A 16,672-nucleotide genomic window follows, 5' to 3' on the forward strand; every position below is an offset into this window, starting at 1 on the left:
AATAGGTCGCTGGTAAGCTCGATGAAATCTACAAAACCGGTAAACTCGCTCACGCCGAGCTGGATGAGCGCGCCTTGGATGCGCTCAAGGAGTTTCCCGTCGATGGTGCCTTGAATGTGCTTAGTCAGTTCCTTGAATCAAACTTGGAACATGTGTCAAATAAGTCTGCCTATTTGTGCGGTGTGATGAAGACATACCGTCAAAAAAGCCGCGCCAGTCAACAGGGCGTGCCAGCGCCTGCCAGCACCATACAGGTGAAGGGGCCCGATGAGGATAAGATTAAAAAGATACTGGAACGCACCGGCTATACATTGGATGTGACCACAGGTACCACATCATGACCACATCAGTTTGTTACCAATCCACAAACTTGTGTTATTTCACAAGTATTCGTTTAAAAGTAAATAGCAATAGATGTTTTTGAGGTAGAATACTTTCTTATAGCTTTGAATTCAGTTGGTTTTAATTTAAATAATATTGCATTTTAAACAAATGTAATTGCAGACTTATCTGCCAGTCCAACCAAACCTTTACAACAATCAATTATTTTTATTTTGTTGGTTAATAACTAAAGTAGCTTATCAAATTTATAAAAATATCAGACAGAAGTATGACCAAAGAGATTGTTCAATCTAACCTCATCGTTTTGTGGTCTGTGTAGCCTCACCAACTTACCCTCATTTCCTTTTTATAGCCTGTACCCAAAGGGTGAAAGGCTATACTAGTTTTGTGCGCATGTATGTAACACACAGAAGGAGGTGTGGCAGACCCCACAAAGTATATATATTCTTGATCAGGATGAGAAGCCGAGTGGATATAGCCTTGTCCGTCCGTCCGTCTGTCCGTATGAACGCAAGGATCTCAGAAAGTATAAGAGCTAGAATAACCAAACTTGGTTTCCATATTCTCCTAAGACCGAGAAAGTACGAGTTTGAGTTTTTTTTCGATGCACCCCCCCCCCCCCCCCCCCCCCACTCCCCCGCAATTCGTGTTTTTTCTTATAACTTCCGTAATTCTCGGAATTTTGAAATCAAGTTAGTACTGTAATGTGTCCGTGTGCCAAATTTCATCATGATAGGTCAATTCCGAAGAAAGTTATAGCCATAAGTAAAATCGCTGCTTATGCGCTGCCTGCAGCTCTGTCGGCAGCGCTGCCCGCAGCTGTTGTTGTTGTTGCTGCTTTGGTTCAACTTTGTGCTGCATACATACACGCATATAAACACGCATAGGTACGTGATGTAAATGTATGCTGTTAAAACTGAACATAAACATGTATTCTATTTTAATTTAATTAATTAATTAATTAATTCATTTTTTTTAATAATTTAATTTTTTTTTTTTTTTAATTTTTCTTTTTTGTGAGAGTACAGGCTATTTTACTGTCGGGCTTGCTCGACTGTGGCGTTCTATCTTGTTTAATTTGTTGATCGTATATAATGCATCTCACTTATTGCTCGACAGGACAACGCAAATATGGCGGACCGCCACCCAACTGGGAGGGCAATGTGCCCGGCAATGGCTGCGAGGTGTTCTGTGGCAAAATACCCAAGGATATGTTCGAGGATGAGCTAATACCGCTCTTCGAGAACTGTGGCACAATTTGGGATCTGCGCCTTATGATGGACCCTATGACTGGCACAAATCGTGGTTATGCATTTGTCACATTCACAAATCGTGAAGCGGCCGTCAATGCTGTGCGACAGGTATTTATGCAACCGTCTTTTGATCAGTCCCCCTGCTCTCCCCCCTATCTCTCTGAACACACGATACACCTGCTCCGTACAAAGAACATACCATAATCTTACATAATTTAAACTGTTTTATATATGTACTATTTATACATCTATCAAAATTATTGTATAGTTATAACCAACCGGTATAACCAACAACAATTTATAAACGAAATAATCTAAATTCTGTTGCTGCGCTTGCGCCAAATTTTAAATAATCACAAAAAAAACAAATGAAAAAATCCATTTACAGTTTAGTCTTAAGCACAAAATTCTCGGCCTCAAAATTTGAACGATTGATTTGAGCCAGCAACCAGCTACAACAACAACAAGAACAACAACAATATGAACACCATCATCATAGAAACAACAACCAAATCCCCCGATTCGGCGCTTTTTAGAAAAAGAAAAAAACAAAAAGAGAAAGAACAACTTTTTATCTGTACTATATATTATACGTATATACTTAACTATAAATAGCACACTATTTTAATTCTTATCATTAATCGCTCTATGTTGCTCGATGCTCAGCCTAGTTGCGTTCCTTTGCCTCTACTAGCTAAGCTATTGCCATCTATATCTTCTTTCTCGTAACTCTTTATACGTGTATGCATGTCCACCATTTCGTCTTTCTAGTAGAACCTTTAAACATACTTCTCTTAGAATTTGATCTCTCACTCAACGAAACTCAAAATTTGCAGTTTGAAAAGAGTTCTCTCTGTAATTGGCCCTTCGATGTTCAAAAAAGAAAGAAAACAAAATTTGGCCTCCAAAACAATTCCATCACAATCCTCTAATTTCGAATTATGATTTCCCTGCAGGCCCTTTTTTATTTCAACTCTCTAATTACTTATACATCTATAGCTCTAAGTCGACTTGTAGCAATTTCTCAGCTCGTTTACAACTTGTAGCCTAAACATAAAAATCACCTTCAACTTCTATGTAGAATTCTATATGCAGCTTTATCATAGAGGTACGTTTCAATTGTCTGGTTTTATTGAAAAAAAAAATAAATGAAAAAAAAATTGCGAGCATGTCCACAAAACAGCCCCTAAATACTAACCAAATAATACTCCCTATATCTGTGTCAGACCCTGAAATGCACTCTTAACTTAATATGAAAGCTGATTGTATGACTGACTAACCCACCACCCTTTCCTCTAATATTTCAATATTCTCTACAAAATGTATAATGCGGCTACATGCGAAACAATTCAAAATTGGTAATGCAAAATTGAAGTAATTCTTTCTTATTATTATTTGTTTTTAACAACATCAAAATTAAAAAAAAAAAACATCCACCCAGACTTAGAAACCTAACCCTGGATCATCCTTCCTCCAGCCTCCCCCCCAAAAACTCAATTCAACGTTCAATTATGTTTCATTTTTGGTTGTTCAATCAAACTTGGTTTCGATTTATTTCATTATGATTTATTGTTTTTATTTATTTCATAGCAATTAACATATAATTGGTATTAAATTCATTTATCTTATATATGAATATTCACCTTCCCATCCACAATCTAGCTCGATAATCACGAAATAAAACCCGGCAAGTGTCTCAAAATAAATATAAGCGTACCGAATCTGCGCCTTTTCGTGGGCAATATACCCAAGTCTAAGGGCAAAGATGAGATTTTAGAGGAATTTGGTAAACTTACAGGTAAATTGAAACAAAATTAACAATCTATTTAAAATTATTCAACGAAAAATGAAAAGGCATGAAGTAAACATGATTGAATACTACGAGTATATCATTTCACTTCATGCAAAATCGGCCTTAAATTCTAAACAAAAATCCAATTGGCTTATGAAAATAAATTGGCTAATCTCAAGCTGATTAAGAATAGGCAGCAGTTCCGTAGATCTTTCTAGGGTCCTAGGCTTATTATATATACGAGTACATTTATGCAGTCTTGTGTTCTGACGTTTATTTATTGTTGCTTATTTTTGTGTTTATTATCATCACAACCACCGAACCACCACCACCACCAAACCACCAACATCCCCATGCCCATTCCATCATACAAGTATCGAAAAACGCTTTTATTGGTAAACAAAATAAACAAACAAAACTTGAGACTCTCTTTTCAAATGCACCGCCGTCGCCGATTCAGCCCCCCAAAACACAAAGGATATATACAAATATGTGTTTATTTATTTAATAAATTATAGTGCACGCACACCACGCACACATAGAACACACACACACCCATACATATAGTATATACGAGCACACCAATACACATTTATAAAGTCGCCATTGCCATTGTTATTGTCATCGCCACCTGCGACATTTTTACGCTTAATTAGCCATATTTCTTATTTTGTCAAACTCTAATATACTTATTTAATGATATCTCCAGTCATTAACTTTGCGTACAAACCAAAAATATTTAAAATTATTACAAAATTTATGCATTCCAACGTTGATGATTATATTTTCTAACTATTTTTGATTAAAAGAAAGCCAACACGTATGTATTTAAATATATATTTTAACACAAGTAGGCTAAAGAACAAGTTAACAAAAACACTAGGCAATCCTTTTTTACGACTTTTCATTTACCGTTAAATGCCAGGCATACAAAAAGTAACGTCTCATTCACATAGCCCGTTTAATCGGACCGGTATGTACAACATATTGTGCATACTGTTTGTGCAAGCCGCGTAACAATCAGAGCGTATTAAGTGCTATAAAGTCATTTGAATTTGAAACTATCTCTAACATGCATTAAAATTCCCGAAACTAACATTTTTTCAAAGTTCAGCATCTCATCTGATCGTAACGCGTTGGGTAAGGAGTGCGGTTTCATCTTTAAGTGGCTTTATAGATATAGATCGTACACATAATTACCATCGTCGACAAAGTTTATATGTAAATAACTTCGTGGGAAACTCAATATAAAAGTGTGCAATATCCTGTATCCTTGAAATCAGATGTCTGGGCCTAGAATGGTGGGAGGAGGGGTAAATGAATCCTCTACTAAGTCCGATAATTGCTTGAAGAAGTTATTATGGAATATCATATATGTGTGCATATTAGATAAAATCAAATAAACCCTAGTCCAAAACTAGCATCAAGTAATCAGAATATGATGTAATTTCTTGTTGGTCTGCAAAGAAACTGCAAAATTAAGACGACCTTAAAGGGAACAGGCACTCAATACTCAATACAAGCCTTAAAATCTAGGTCAAACAGTTGTTCGTCAAGAAATGCCAACCAATAGAGTCCATACAATATCATTCGTCATCAACTGGGGTACAGGGTATTCCATTGTCGGCTGCGCTCGACTGTTCCGTTCTTACTAGTTTCTTTTAAAACTATATTGCATTTTAACTAAAATTATATAGTTTTCATTCATGTATTTTTTTGGTAGAGAAACGAATTTGAGCAGAAAAAAACATTCTAAAACTCACGCAGCATACCGAAATAATAGCTCAAATATTTAATAAATTCATTATTATATTTATCACCCATACAACGAAATCGTATCAATCGAATTAAGAACCAAATTAACAAGTAATAAGTCTAGTATATATACAAATTTTGATTATACCCACAACCCATCTACAAAACCACACAACAAAAACTACACAAACAATCAACCAACCAACCAACAACCACACCCACATAACCAAATCGCAGTACCAATGGAAACAAATTTTTCATAGCAAATCAAAATTTTTTGTTTTGTGTGAACTTTTAAACAATTGCAGCTAAATGATTTTGAAATTCGGAAAGGCAAAAAGATTGGTGTTACGATATCATTTAACAATCACCGGCTATTTGTCGGCAATATACCTAAGAATAGAGATCGCGACGAATTAATTGAGGAATTTTCTAAACATGCACGTAAGTGATCAAAAAACAAACAACAAAAAAACGCAAAAAAAAAACAAACAACAACAAAACCAAAAACTATTTCAAAATCATAAAAACGTAACGAGCTATAATCCCAAGAACCTAAAGATACTGATACTGAAGCACCATCCCACCAACCAACCCATTGGTTATCGAATTGGTAATATAAAAATAAGAGGCGATATTTGCAGAATATAGTATTGAAAACTATAAAAAAAAAGAAAACAGTGAAAGCACACTATCAATTGGATTTTTGTTTTGCAATTTTCGCTTTAAAAATGCTTTCAAATTTCCAAAAACTTAATCATCGAGAAGCAAAAGAGAAATGCAATGCGACCGGAAAAACTTCAAGTGTTTAGATAACATTGCACGTTTTTAGATGGCAGTTGAAGTTTTATTATCGGACATATTTGAAATATCCGCTTTGCTCTTTCTTCTCCCTCTCTTTTTTTTCAAACACACTTACACACAGACATGATCTCTTAACTTTTCTGCGCGCTGTTAGCCAAATACAACAAAAAATTAATTGTTACATTAAAAAAAATTATTATTTGAAAATCATTTCCTTATAACAGGCGACGATAATGTCGTACCCCATTTGTTGACATTGAAAACCTGTAGCTGAACAATTCGCAAATTAAAAATATTAAAGAGAACATTTTGAATATTTTTGAAACAAAAAACAAAACAAGATGCAGCGCTATATGTTGTGTGTGGGCGATAAAATATAGTCGGTTTGTTTTTAATATTTTGCAACATTTTGTTCATTTTTTCCTTAGTATATACATATAACTACATACATATATAGACAGAATAAGATCGCGCACACAAACCAACCAACCACTAAAAACCCTGGCCCCAAACATTTTGTTGTTAGTTTTTATACGTATAGTGGAAACAAAAACGAAAAAAAAACTGTTCCGGCCGATCATGAGAACCTTGATTACAACTATTAACTTGTATGGTAATGACTGGAGAAACTACTTTCTGTAAACGTGTGTAATAATACCCAATCAAAAGAAATATATTTATATATATATATATATATATATATATATATATATATATATATATATATATATATATATATATATATATATATATATGTATATATATATATATATAACTCATTACTCTCTCACATAAGCGCCCCACAATTTGATTTGAAAACAAAACAAAACGAATCGTATCCAATTGGATCCTTAAATCGAAAGTACAAGCGTAAAGTCAAATTCAAAATCTTAATCAGTTTTAATGTCCACCCGCCACTACTTGTTTTCGTTGACGTTTCTTTTACTAAATGTACACACATTCGAATTACAATTTAAAGATAAAAGAGGAAAACAATTTCGAAATAATATAATCTCAAAACTACTCATTTGAATGAAAAAAAAACGAACAATATCCCACTATTTCTCGCTCTCTAACTCGCTCTAACCACTCTATCCTATCTCTTTGTCTGTAATTCTTCTTCTCTACCTCGGTGTACTCTCTCTTCTATGCCGTTAATTCTTTTCGTTATATCCAAATCTCAATGCTCAATGTGTGCGCTAATTCTCATAAATCGTACAACAGAAATAACTGAATTTTACAAATGAATTTTCGCAATTTGTATAAACAACAAAAACAACTACAAAAATTCAGTTTTTAATGTTTCTAAGTGTTTTTTTATTTTACAATACTCTCTATACTTGTATTTACTTATTGTTATACCCGCTCTCTATTTTTCTCTCCAAAAAAAAAAAAGAATCGAAGACAATTTTAGCCTAGCGCATATATTTACATACTATATATGATGTATATTCAAAAATATTTGAAAAGTTTAACAAAAGCAGCAATTGTTGGCATTGGTTTTCAAAATCACATTATTCACTGAAGCGAAATAAAAAACAAAATTAAATGAGAACCACTAATTGACAGGAATATGCATTATTTTACATAACAATGCACAGCCGCTGCTGCCGCCTCCGCCTGTCATGTAAAATTTTGTACATTTCTGTTAAGACGACACTGTTAACACATAAGTCTGTTAAGTCTAAAATGTTGACTGTTGAGATAGCGGTTAATGTTATTGCCGCCGCTAAGTGTGCTTTACAACACCTACACACTCTCGCTCTCTCACACACACATACTTAAGATTACAACTACAAATACTTTTTTGTTGTATTTATCGAAGGACAATTATCTCATCTAAAATACTAATCATAATTGATTGCAATTGCATTTTTTTACTAATTTACTTTTACCATTGAACGCATACACAATTCTGTACTCATATGGTAATTTTCTTTGCAATCAAACAAAAAAAAACATTCAAAATCCTATATAGCTGGCCTTTTCGAGGTAATCATCTACAGTTCACCAGATGATAAGAAAAAGAATCGCGGCTTCTGCTTTCTCGAATACGAGTCCCACAAAGCGGCTTCTTTGGCTAAACGAAGACTTGGCACTGGTAGAATTAAGGTAAGTCTGCACCCCTACTTCCAAATGTCCAACCATTTATTATACGTTCCACGATACTTTTTGTTATGCATAGGTATGGGGATGTGATATAATAGTCGACTGGGCCGATCCACAGGAGGAGCCGGATGAACAAACTATGTCGAAAGTTAAAGTGCTTTACGTACGAAATCTGACTCAAGATGTCTCCGAAGAGAAACTGAAGGTAAGTACAGATCCAGATCATAAGCGATGTATATCTCAGGAAGCTCTTATTCACACCTATTTTCCTGACACAACACACCTCTAACCAACAGGAGCAATTTGAGCAGTACGGCAAGGTGGAGCGCGTTAAGAAAATTAAAGACTATGCCTTTATACATTTCGAGGATCGTGATAGCGCCGTCGAAGCTATGCGTGGCCTTAATGGTAAGGAGATTGGCGCCTCGAATATTGAGGTAAGTAACTAATGAAATGTTAAACAATTTCAATAGAGAACGTATAATATAATGACAATTAAACTAAATCCAAAATGTGCAATTAATTTTTATCATCTATTCGCATTTCAAACATCAGTGAAGGTTGATCTTAAAGGAGATCTATCTATAGATTATCTGAAGCAAATTAATCATTTAACTGATTTCTTTGGCCCTTTTAGGTCTCACTCGCCAAACCGCCCTCGGACAAAAAGAAAAAGGAAGAAATTCTGCGTGCCCGTGAACGCCGCATGATGCAAATGATGCAAACACGTCCTGGTCTTGTTGGGTAAGTATTCAAAATGGCCCAGAAACACTCCTCAATATAAACACCTTCCATTCTTGTCTAGCACAACAACAATAAATCGAACAACAATCATTAAAATTGGCGCAAAATTCAAAAACAATACAAAAACGAAAACTTAAGCAATCCATTCAGTTTGCATCCATTGGCCAAATTATTCGGCATTGTTGAATCAAAGTTTTGAGAGAGACAGAAAAGAGAGAGTTCGTTTTGAACGTCTGTTTGCTTTTCAAGCCGCCTTTAATCCAAAGACAGTTAATTAATTAATTTTTTATTTATATTTCTTTCTTTTTTTAACGCATCTTGCCGCCGTCACACTTTTTTGTTTGTGTGCGCTCTGGGTGTCTTTGACTTTTTCTTTGTTGCTTCATTGAATGAATCCCCAACCACAAACGCCCACAAAAAACACACACAAACATCACCAAACAAAAAACCGAAACAAAACTAAACACAACCGAATCAATTGAACCACCGACCAATTATCCAATCTCTGCCACTTTAACTGCAACCGTCTTGTAAAAGATTTGAAACATTGTCTCCATACAGAAACCTGTCGCCGACACACCCCAGCATGATGTCCATAGCAACGCCCATGCGCCTGCCCGGGGCGCGTATGCCGCTGCGCACGCCGATGCCTCGCGAATACGGTAAGTTCGGCAAATACGCCAAGTGATAATCAATGAGATACAACTACCAGATACTTCTACATACGTACTTACATACGAGTATATAAGTATGTGTAACACTTTTTGCTAAAGAAGATGCGAAAGCGAAAACGGAAAGCAAAACAAGAGCAGCAACAGCAGCGCAGCATCAGCAGCAGTAGCTAAGATATATCGCATCGAATGCGCATATCAGAGTTGTTAGTTGTTAGTTAGCAGCAGCTATACGTACTTGTATATGGTATATACTATATACACGTAGTATGTAAGTAGAGCCGGTAGAGTCAGGTATATATAGTTAGGCACACAAACATCACTAACCATAACAGAGCTATTAGTTACTTGCTATAGATATAAATATATTATTTCAGCATTTTAGGTTTGTGTTTTAGTTGATTTTGTGAAACATTCTAACACCTGAATGTTGTATTAATATTGATATGGAATGATGCTCCAGAAGCATACTAATTGTATTTCTAACCAAGCTATGCTGCAGCAGCAAACTATTGTTAAAACTAACTCTTAATTCTCTTAATTTGTGCAGTCGATAATCACCACCTGTATAACAACCACCAACCCCCTTCTAAGCGCTATAACTTTTAACACAAATTAATCCGGTCTCTAGCTTACGTCTTAAGTTTACTTCTCATCCAGCGCATAGAGACAAGTTTGTTGTTTATAATTCATTGTTTGTTTAAAACATACTATATTTTAATTAGTTGTTGTTTTTAAAGGTTTAGCAGTGCGCTGTCTAACATTTTCTTCAATACGTACGCTCCTTTCTAACACACACACACACACCCCTACACGCGACACCGCAACCCCACCACCCCATCACCACGCTTAGCAAACTAACGTCCATTTGAAACCCCAATTAACCAACAGTCTATTGTGAAAAAAAAGAATAAATAAAAATCCAGCTAGATAATAGATTGGTAATATGAACTAATCAATCAATTGAAGCATTGGCCCATCAATTTGTGAACCTGAGCATAACCTAACATTTCTTACACATAACCACACTCTTTTTATATCACTTTCATTCTGTTTTGGTAAATGTAATTGTCGTTTGTTTCCTTACTTATACTCATACATAGTTAGTTGTTCAGTGTCTATGCTCTCTCTAATAATAATTAATTTGATTATTCAGTTTCATTTGCATGCTTCTTTTGTATATTCTTCGAGTATATTCTTTTCCTTTTCAATGTTGATGTTGTCATTTGTTTTGTGCAACTCGCAGCCGTGCATCTTCGGCTCGCTCTCTGTGCCGGTCGCGCCCCCCCCCCCCCCCCCCCCCCCCCCCCCTTTGCTAAGGGAACTCGAACTCTCTTTATGTCGCTAATTGCAAGAAACCGTTTACGCAGCCAACTATGTACATCACTTCTACTTAGACTTTAATCAAATACCTTAAGCGTTGTTCTGTTCATAGCAGTCTATCATAATTAAATGTTGCAATTGTGTTCTCTGTGTAGCGAATGTTAAGCACCCTGTATACTGTTTGATGTTATATCACCGGTAAGTAATCAAGTCAAATCGTACTTAAGCCTATCCACCCACTCAAACAACCTCCCAACTCAACTGCTGTGTTACAATTCGAGCTAATTGGCAACAAAAATCAAATGCAATTGGCGCTTCTCCGAGATGAGAATAAACGACGGCGATTCTACGCGTGTTAGGTTCGTTCCTAAGAAGGACCCTCTCTAGATTATTTGCACAAACGGCACACAACACACACAGACATACACACACACACACCCTCCCACCCACACATATACGCCTTGTTATTTAACATTTGACCAAAGCTAATATTATCCAGCATCCTAAAATCCCCATCCTGTGCAAATCTCTAGAATACGATTACGACTATTTCGGTTTCTCGGACTATCGTGCCGGCTATGGCAATGAGCAGTATTATGATGACGTTTATCGCGCCTACGATGGCGGCTACGAGGGCTATTATGAATTTCCGAACGGTGCTGGTGCCGCAGGAGGCGGCGGTGGCGCTGGCGCTGGTGCCAGCGGCGCCGTGTCCGGCGGCAGTGTCTCATTGACCACTCCGCAGCGTCCATCAAGACCCCAAGCAAATGGCCCGGCAGTCAATTCTCCGGTCGTTATGGTGCGTTCAGAGAAAAAAACCCTATTGATTGATTGACTTGCTGTCATGCGTAATTGAAAGAAAATATATTATTTTTCTCAAACATACACGCACACAGAACAACACACAAGATTGTAGTTTTGAATCTATTTTTTTTCTTTTGTTGTTTAACACTTGTTTTATTAGTAGTAGTTTGATTTGCAGCTGCGATCATAATTTGATATTATTTGTGTAAACCAACAGTACAATCGAGTGAAGGAGAGAAAGAGAGAGAGGAAAAATGTTACGTGTAGAATGAATGTCCTTTTAAAAAAGCACTTAACACCTTAACACCGTTGGAGATAATTGTGGCTTTAAAGTCCTTCCTCTCTCTTCAAAACCACTCAATTCATCAACTGTGCCCAAAATTGTAGTATTTTTTTATTTAGTTAATATTTTGACTTTAATTTTAAAAATGCTTTTTTAATTTCGAACCCCCTTCCAAAATTTAAAACGAAATTTTTGTATATTTATATTTTTTATTTCGCTCACGGCGCCAACTCGAATCAAAATTTGCACGGTACTTGCGAACCCACAACGATACCACGCCCACCACCACCACCACCACAACTCGCAACTCACTCACACACACAGTAACCGCTTCACACATACACGCACGCACGCTTATTTTTTGGCAAGCCTTCCAAAAAAGGATATTTGATTTATGTAACGCTTTGCTTCCATGGAAACTAACCAAAACCAATCAACAAACTTACAACAACAACAACTTTTCTGTTTTCATATGCAATTTTAATTTAAGTTTTGTGTATCGCTTTTTATTTGAATTTCGCTTTTAATTAATTGATAACTTTTAATATTAATGGTGCTTTTTGTTGCTTATTCATTTATATGTGAATCAACTAATTTAGGCTTACTTAATTAAAATATGCATTGTTTATTGTTTATTTTGAGCTGAATACTGTGTGCTCGTATTAGTTGCTAACAAAATCGTGAAACGGCAACAAATGTTTTTAGTTTTAAGTGCAAACTTGTGAGAAATTGAAGCTTTTCCTTTTTTATAGCATACTTTTTTGCGCTAAACCAAATACGACTTTTTTAAACTTAACACTGCCCACGCTTTTTTAATCAAAGGAAACACAAACACACCAACACTAACAATCATTGAGTTGCGCTTCTTAAAGTACGCTTATTAACATTATTATCACAATTAACATACTTATTACATACATATATTTTTTAAGAGAAGGAAAGTTTTTACACTGTGCCAATCGCAAGCAAACAAGTTCGCATATGCATTAAGCTTGTCCAGGCCAGGCCCGTCGGCGGCAAGCTCAATCCATGTGCCGATACGATATACATATACGATATGTTGTGAGCTACAAAAGTAACTGTTATATAAGTATATTATACGATATTACTCCAGCAGCAAGCTAGAAAAGCAGAGCATTGCAACAGTCTCGAGCTGTGCGCACACACTTGTTTCAAATTCAACCAATCAAACACAACACATATAGAGACAATTTTAATTAGCAACAACTACTCCTTCAACATGAGCCGTAATTTCTATATACTATTTTATATCTTATATATATTATGTATTGTATGTAAACAAAACAAAACAGAAACAAAACAAGTTTTACAAACAACAACAAATTTATTTAAACACAAAGAATCTAACGCGTTTATTTCGATTTTTTCTTTTCTTTCTTTTCTTTTTATGTGTTCTTGTTGTATTATATACAAAATAATTCATTTGTTTTTCGGTAAAACATGAAAATCTTATAAAAAATTATATATATGTTCGTCAAAACAAAAACCAAAACGAAACCCCAAATTATAAATTACAATTCGTATGTCTGCAATCCACCTGTAAACCAAACCATTCAAAACGAAAACAAAATTTTTAAAAACCACACACACGACCAAACAACGAAAATCGACATTTCTTTGCGATGTCGTTGCTGTTGCACAAAAAACCAAACAAAATTTCAAACCAAAAACCTGCTATTGAAATTTACCCACAATTTTTCGCTTACCAAATTTCCAAATCAATTCAAAATTAAAATCCATCAACTTTTGCAACTCGATTCAAAATTCCAAATCCAATTTCCGTAAATTGAATTTTCTTTCCTAATTTTAATTTGATTTATATGACAAAATTTGACAATTATCTTGGCGATCCATATATATACCACACGATTTACATTATCTCTCAAAATATGATACAAAAAATTCAACCCAAAAAAATTGTAAAAATGCAAAATCGAAAACCAAAAACGAAATCCAAATAACTCAACAATGCAAAATGAACGCCGCACCCCCATGGAAATAATTACTGGATCTGCCAACAAATGGAAATAAACTGGATGTAAAATCTATAACAATGGCGCCCAAAATCACACACACATTCATATTATACACACACACTCACACACGAACACATTCACATCAACAACACACAAATGCATGCATGCAATGATTCGATGATGTTGATGATGATAATGATGGTGATGATGATGATGATGATGTCGCTGATGAATGATGATCTGATCTTGATGTTGATGATGATGTTGATGTTGATTATAATGGAAACGATCACTCATTAGGGGGGTGGTCGTGGACATGGAATCACAGTCCCGCGTGGCCGAGTCGTTGGCCAGCGTGGCAGCATCAGTCGTCTGGGGGCCCAACCAGCGCCACAGGCGGCAGCGGAGGTGGCGGGACAAGCGGCGGCGGCGGCGGCGGCGGTAGCTCAACGGGGGGCCATCGTTCAGGGGGCACCAGCAGCAACCGGGGGGGTCCGTGGGGTGGGACAAATGCGTCCCAGCGCTCGTGGCACCCAGCACGTCAAGCCGCTACAAAATTTACCAGGTGAGCACATGTTAAAAAAAAAACCAACAACAACCACCAAATCAAACCAAACAAAATCCCCCAAGCAACAAAACGTCAAAAATAATGAAAAAAAAACTGCAACAACAGGCAGCCAGAACAAAAAAAAAAGACTGCATAACAAGTATATAACTCTCATATAAATAAATAATAAGTGAAGCCAAGTAAAAACATTCTCACATGCATATATCGCATATATATACACACGTACCATCCACCACCACCACCACCACAACGCACTCACACCGACAACAACAACAACCACTACTACTACAACATGAACTGCAGCAACGAGCAACTAACTAAATAAGTACAAATATATATAAAGGAATACATACAGGGTATGCCACAAAAACTGGCAATCAACGCTGGGTGGGTTATATATACAGCTACTATATATATATGCATATAGTATATATGTATATACATATTATATATATATATATATATTAAAATGTCATGTCGTGTGTCTCGCATCCCTAACTGTTTAAATGTTGTAACTTTTCGCAATTGAATTTATTTTTCATTTCCCACACAATATACGCCAATACGATGTGCCTTTTATAAAATTTAAAAAACCATTTTCTTTGCATATTCATTTTGCGCAAGTTTTGTTTGTTTTAAGCAAAATTTTATATATATTTATGCAAACTTTTTCTCATATATTTTACACCATCGTTGTAGAATTAACTCTTACTGCTTCCAATTGTGGTCTAAGTTCTTTTTTTTATAAACATACTCGTTTATTTTGTTATTTTCTGCCGACGCTCAAATGTATGCTACAGTTTTTGCATGCTCTTTATAATGGCCGTGACTCAATGTTTCCAATTTTATCTCAAACTCTATACGAAACTCTCGCGACGACCATGAAACAAAAGCAGTAAGCAGTGCATACACACACCCAAACACCACACACAAACAGACGGAAACGGAAATTGTAATTGAAATTGAAATTGGAAAACAAAAAGAAATGTTAACACTGAACCAACCCACCCACCACAACACCTACCTGACATCTATGTATATGGAAAGCCACTATAACAAATTATATATACAGTTGCAAAATCAAATCTGTTTTGTATGTCTGCTGTGTAAACGTTTATGAATCGATTAGTATTTTAGCACAACAAACTAATTGTCATACTTAGATCCTCCAAAAAACCCACACAACAACACAAGATTGTATTTTACTTTTAAATCTAAGAAATAGCGTCATAGAGAGAGCTTTACAGAGCCAGAGAAAGAGAGAGAGAGTGCCGTCGCACGAGGCGCCAGAAATGTCTATTATTTGTTGTTATATGTATACACACACATACACACACACACACACACGTAAATATTTTTCTAATATTTAAGCCTTTTCCACATTAAATCAAAATCTCCCCGCATAGCAGCGCAAAGCCCTTGAAAATGTGAAAAAAAAAACAAAAGTTCATACAATTATATCCAAAATTTTGACGTACGTGTATATAATTTTTTAAAGATTGTTTTGCCTCTCCTAGCCATCAATCAAGAAACCGTTCTTAACGCGCACTTTTCGTACAATTTTTTGGTACCTTATCGTTATAATCGTAATCTACCAATTCCCATATAATATACTTATGCTATAGAAATAAAACGAACTGCGATTGCACAACAAAAACGAGCGATGTAAAAATGAACAACGAACATTTTTGCTTTCGTTGAGACTTTTTATATAAAACATAGCCAATTTTTTACAACTATATATACATACATATTTAATTTTCTGTGTGCATTCATTTATGTTTTTCAATTAAAATTAATTTTTGTTGTACTTATATATGACAAAGCGAAATCTTTTACCATGCTTTCCTAACCACAAAAACAAATGAGCAAACAAAATCGTTAGTTTTACGATTTTTTATACATACACATATATATATATATATATATATATATATATATATATATATATATAGATATATATATATATATATATATATATAGATATATATATATATATATATATATATATATATATATATATATATATATATATATATATATATATATAAATATAATCCAATAGTTTGTACTAGTGACTGTTTTCCAAAGAGTATAACAATTTTTTATACTACTATATACAACATGCATACTTACATCTGTATATGTGTTTTTGGTTTCCTATATATTATTGTAATACACAAACCAATTTTATGTAAATATATATGCGCAGGGTATTTAAAAAAAC

At 35.1% G+C, this 16,672-nt stretch overlaps 1 protein-coding gene across 5 annotated transcripts in view; it reads left to right on the forward strand.

Moving 5' to 3' along the window:
• LOC115622030 (heterogeneous nuclear ribonucleoprotein Q) overlaps positions 1–16,672 on the forward strand; it is a 69,224-nt gene that overhangs the window by 47,781 nt on the left and 4,771 nt on the right. For 2 of the 5 annotated variants that reach the window (XM_030515889.1, XM_030515890.1), the window contains exons 4-13: positions 6–327; positions 1,462–1,703; positions 3,258–3,393; positions 7,925–8,058; positions 8,132–8,260; positions 8,352–8,492; positions 8,693–8,799; positions 9,361–9,461; positions 11,327–11,592; positions 14,178–14,442. In XM_030515889.1, coding sequence (XP_030371749.1) covers positions 6–327; positions 1,462–1,703; positions 3,258–3,393; positions 7,925–8,058; positions 8,132–8,260; positions 8,352–8,492; positions 8,693–8,799; positions 9,361–9,461; positions 11,327–11,592; positions 14,178–14,442 — 1,843 coding nt within the window. Of the gene's footprint in view, positions 1–5; positions 328–1,461; positions 1,704–3,257; positions 3,394–5,450; positions 5,587–7,924; positions 8,059–8,131; positions 8,261–8,351; positions 8,493–8,692; positions 8,800–9,336; positions 9,462–11,326; positions 11,593–14,177; positions 14,443–16,672 lie in introns of all 5 variants that reach the window. The other 3 variants (XM_030515893.1, XM_030515891.1, XM_030515892.1) reach the window with 3 other exon arrangements.

The sequence above is a fragment of the Scaptodrosophila lebanonensis genome, unplaced genomic scaffold (assembly GCF_003285725.1).
Source record: "Scaptodrosophila lebanonensis strain 11010-0011.00,11010-0021.00 unplaced genomic scaffold, SlebRS2 tig00000024-arrow-pilon, whole genome shotgun sequence".
NCBI lineage: Eukaryota > Metazoa > Arthropoda > Insecta > Diptera > Drosophilidae > Scaptodrosophila > Scaptodrosophila lebanonensis.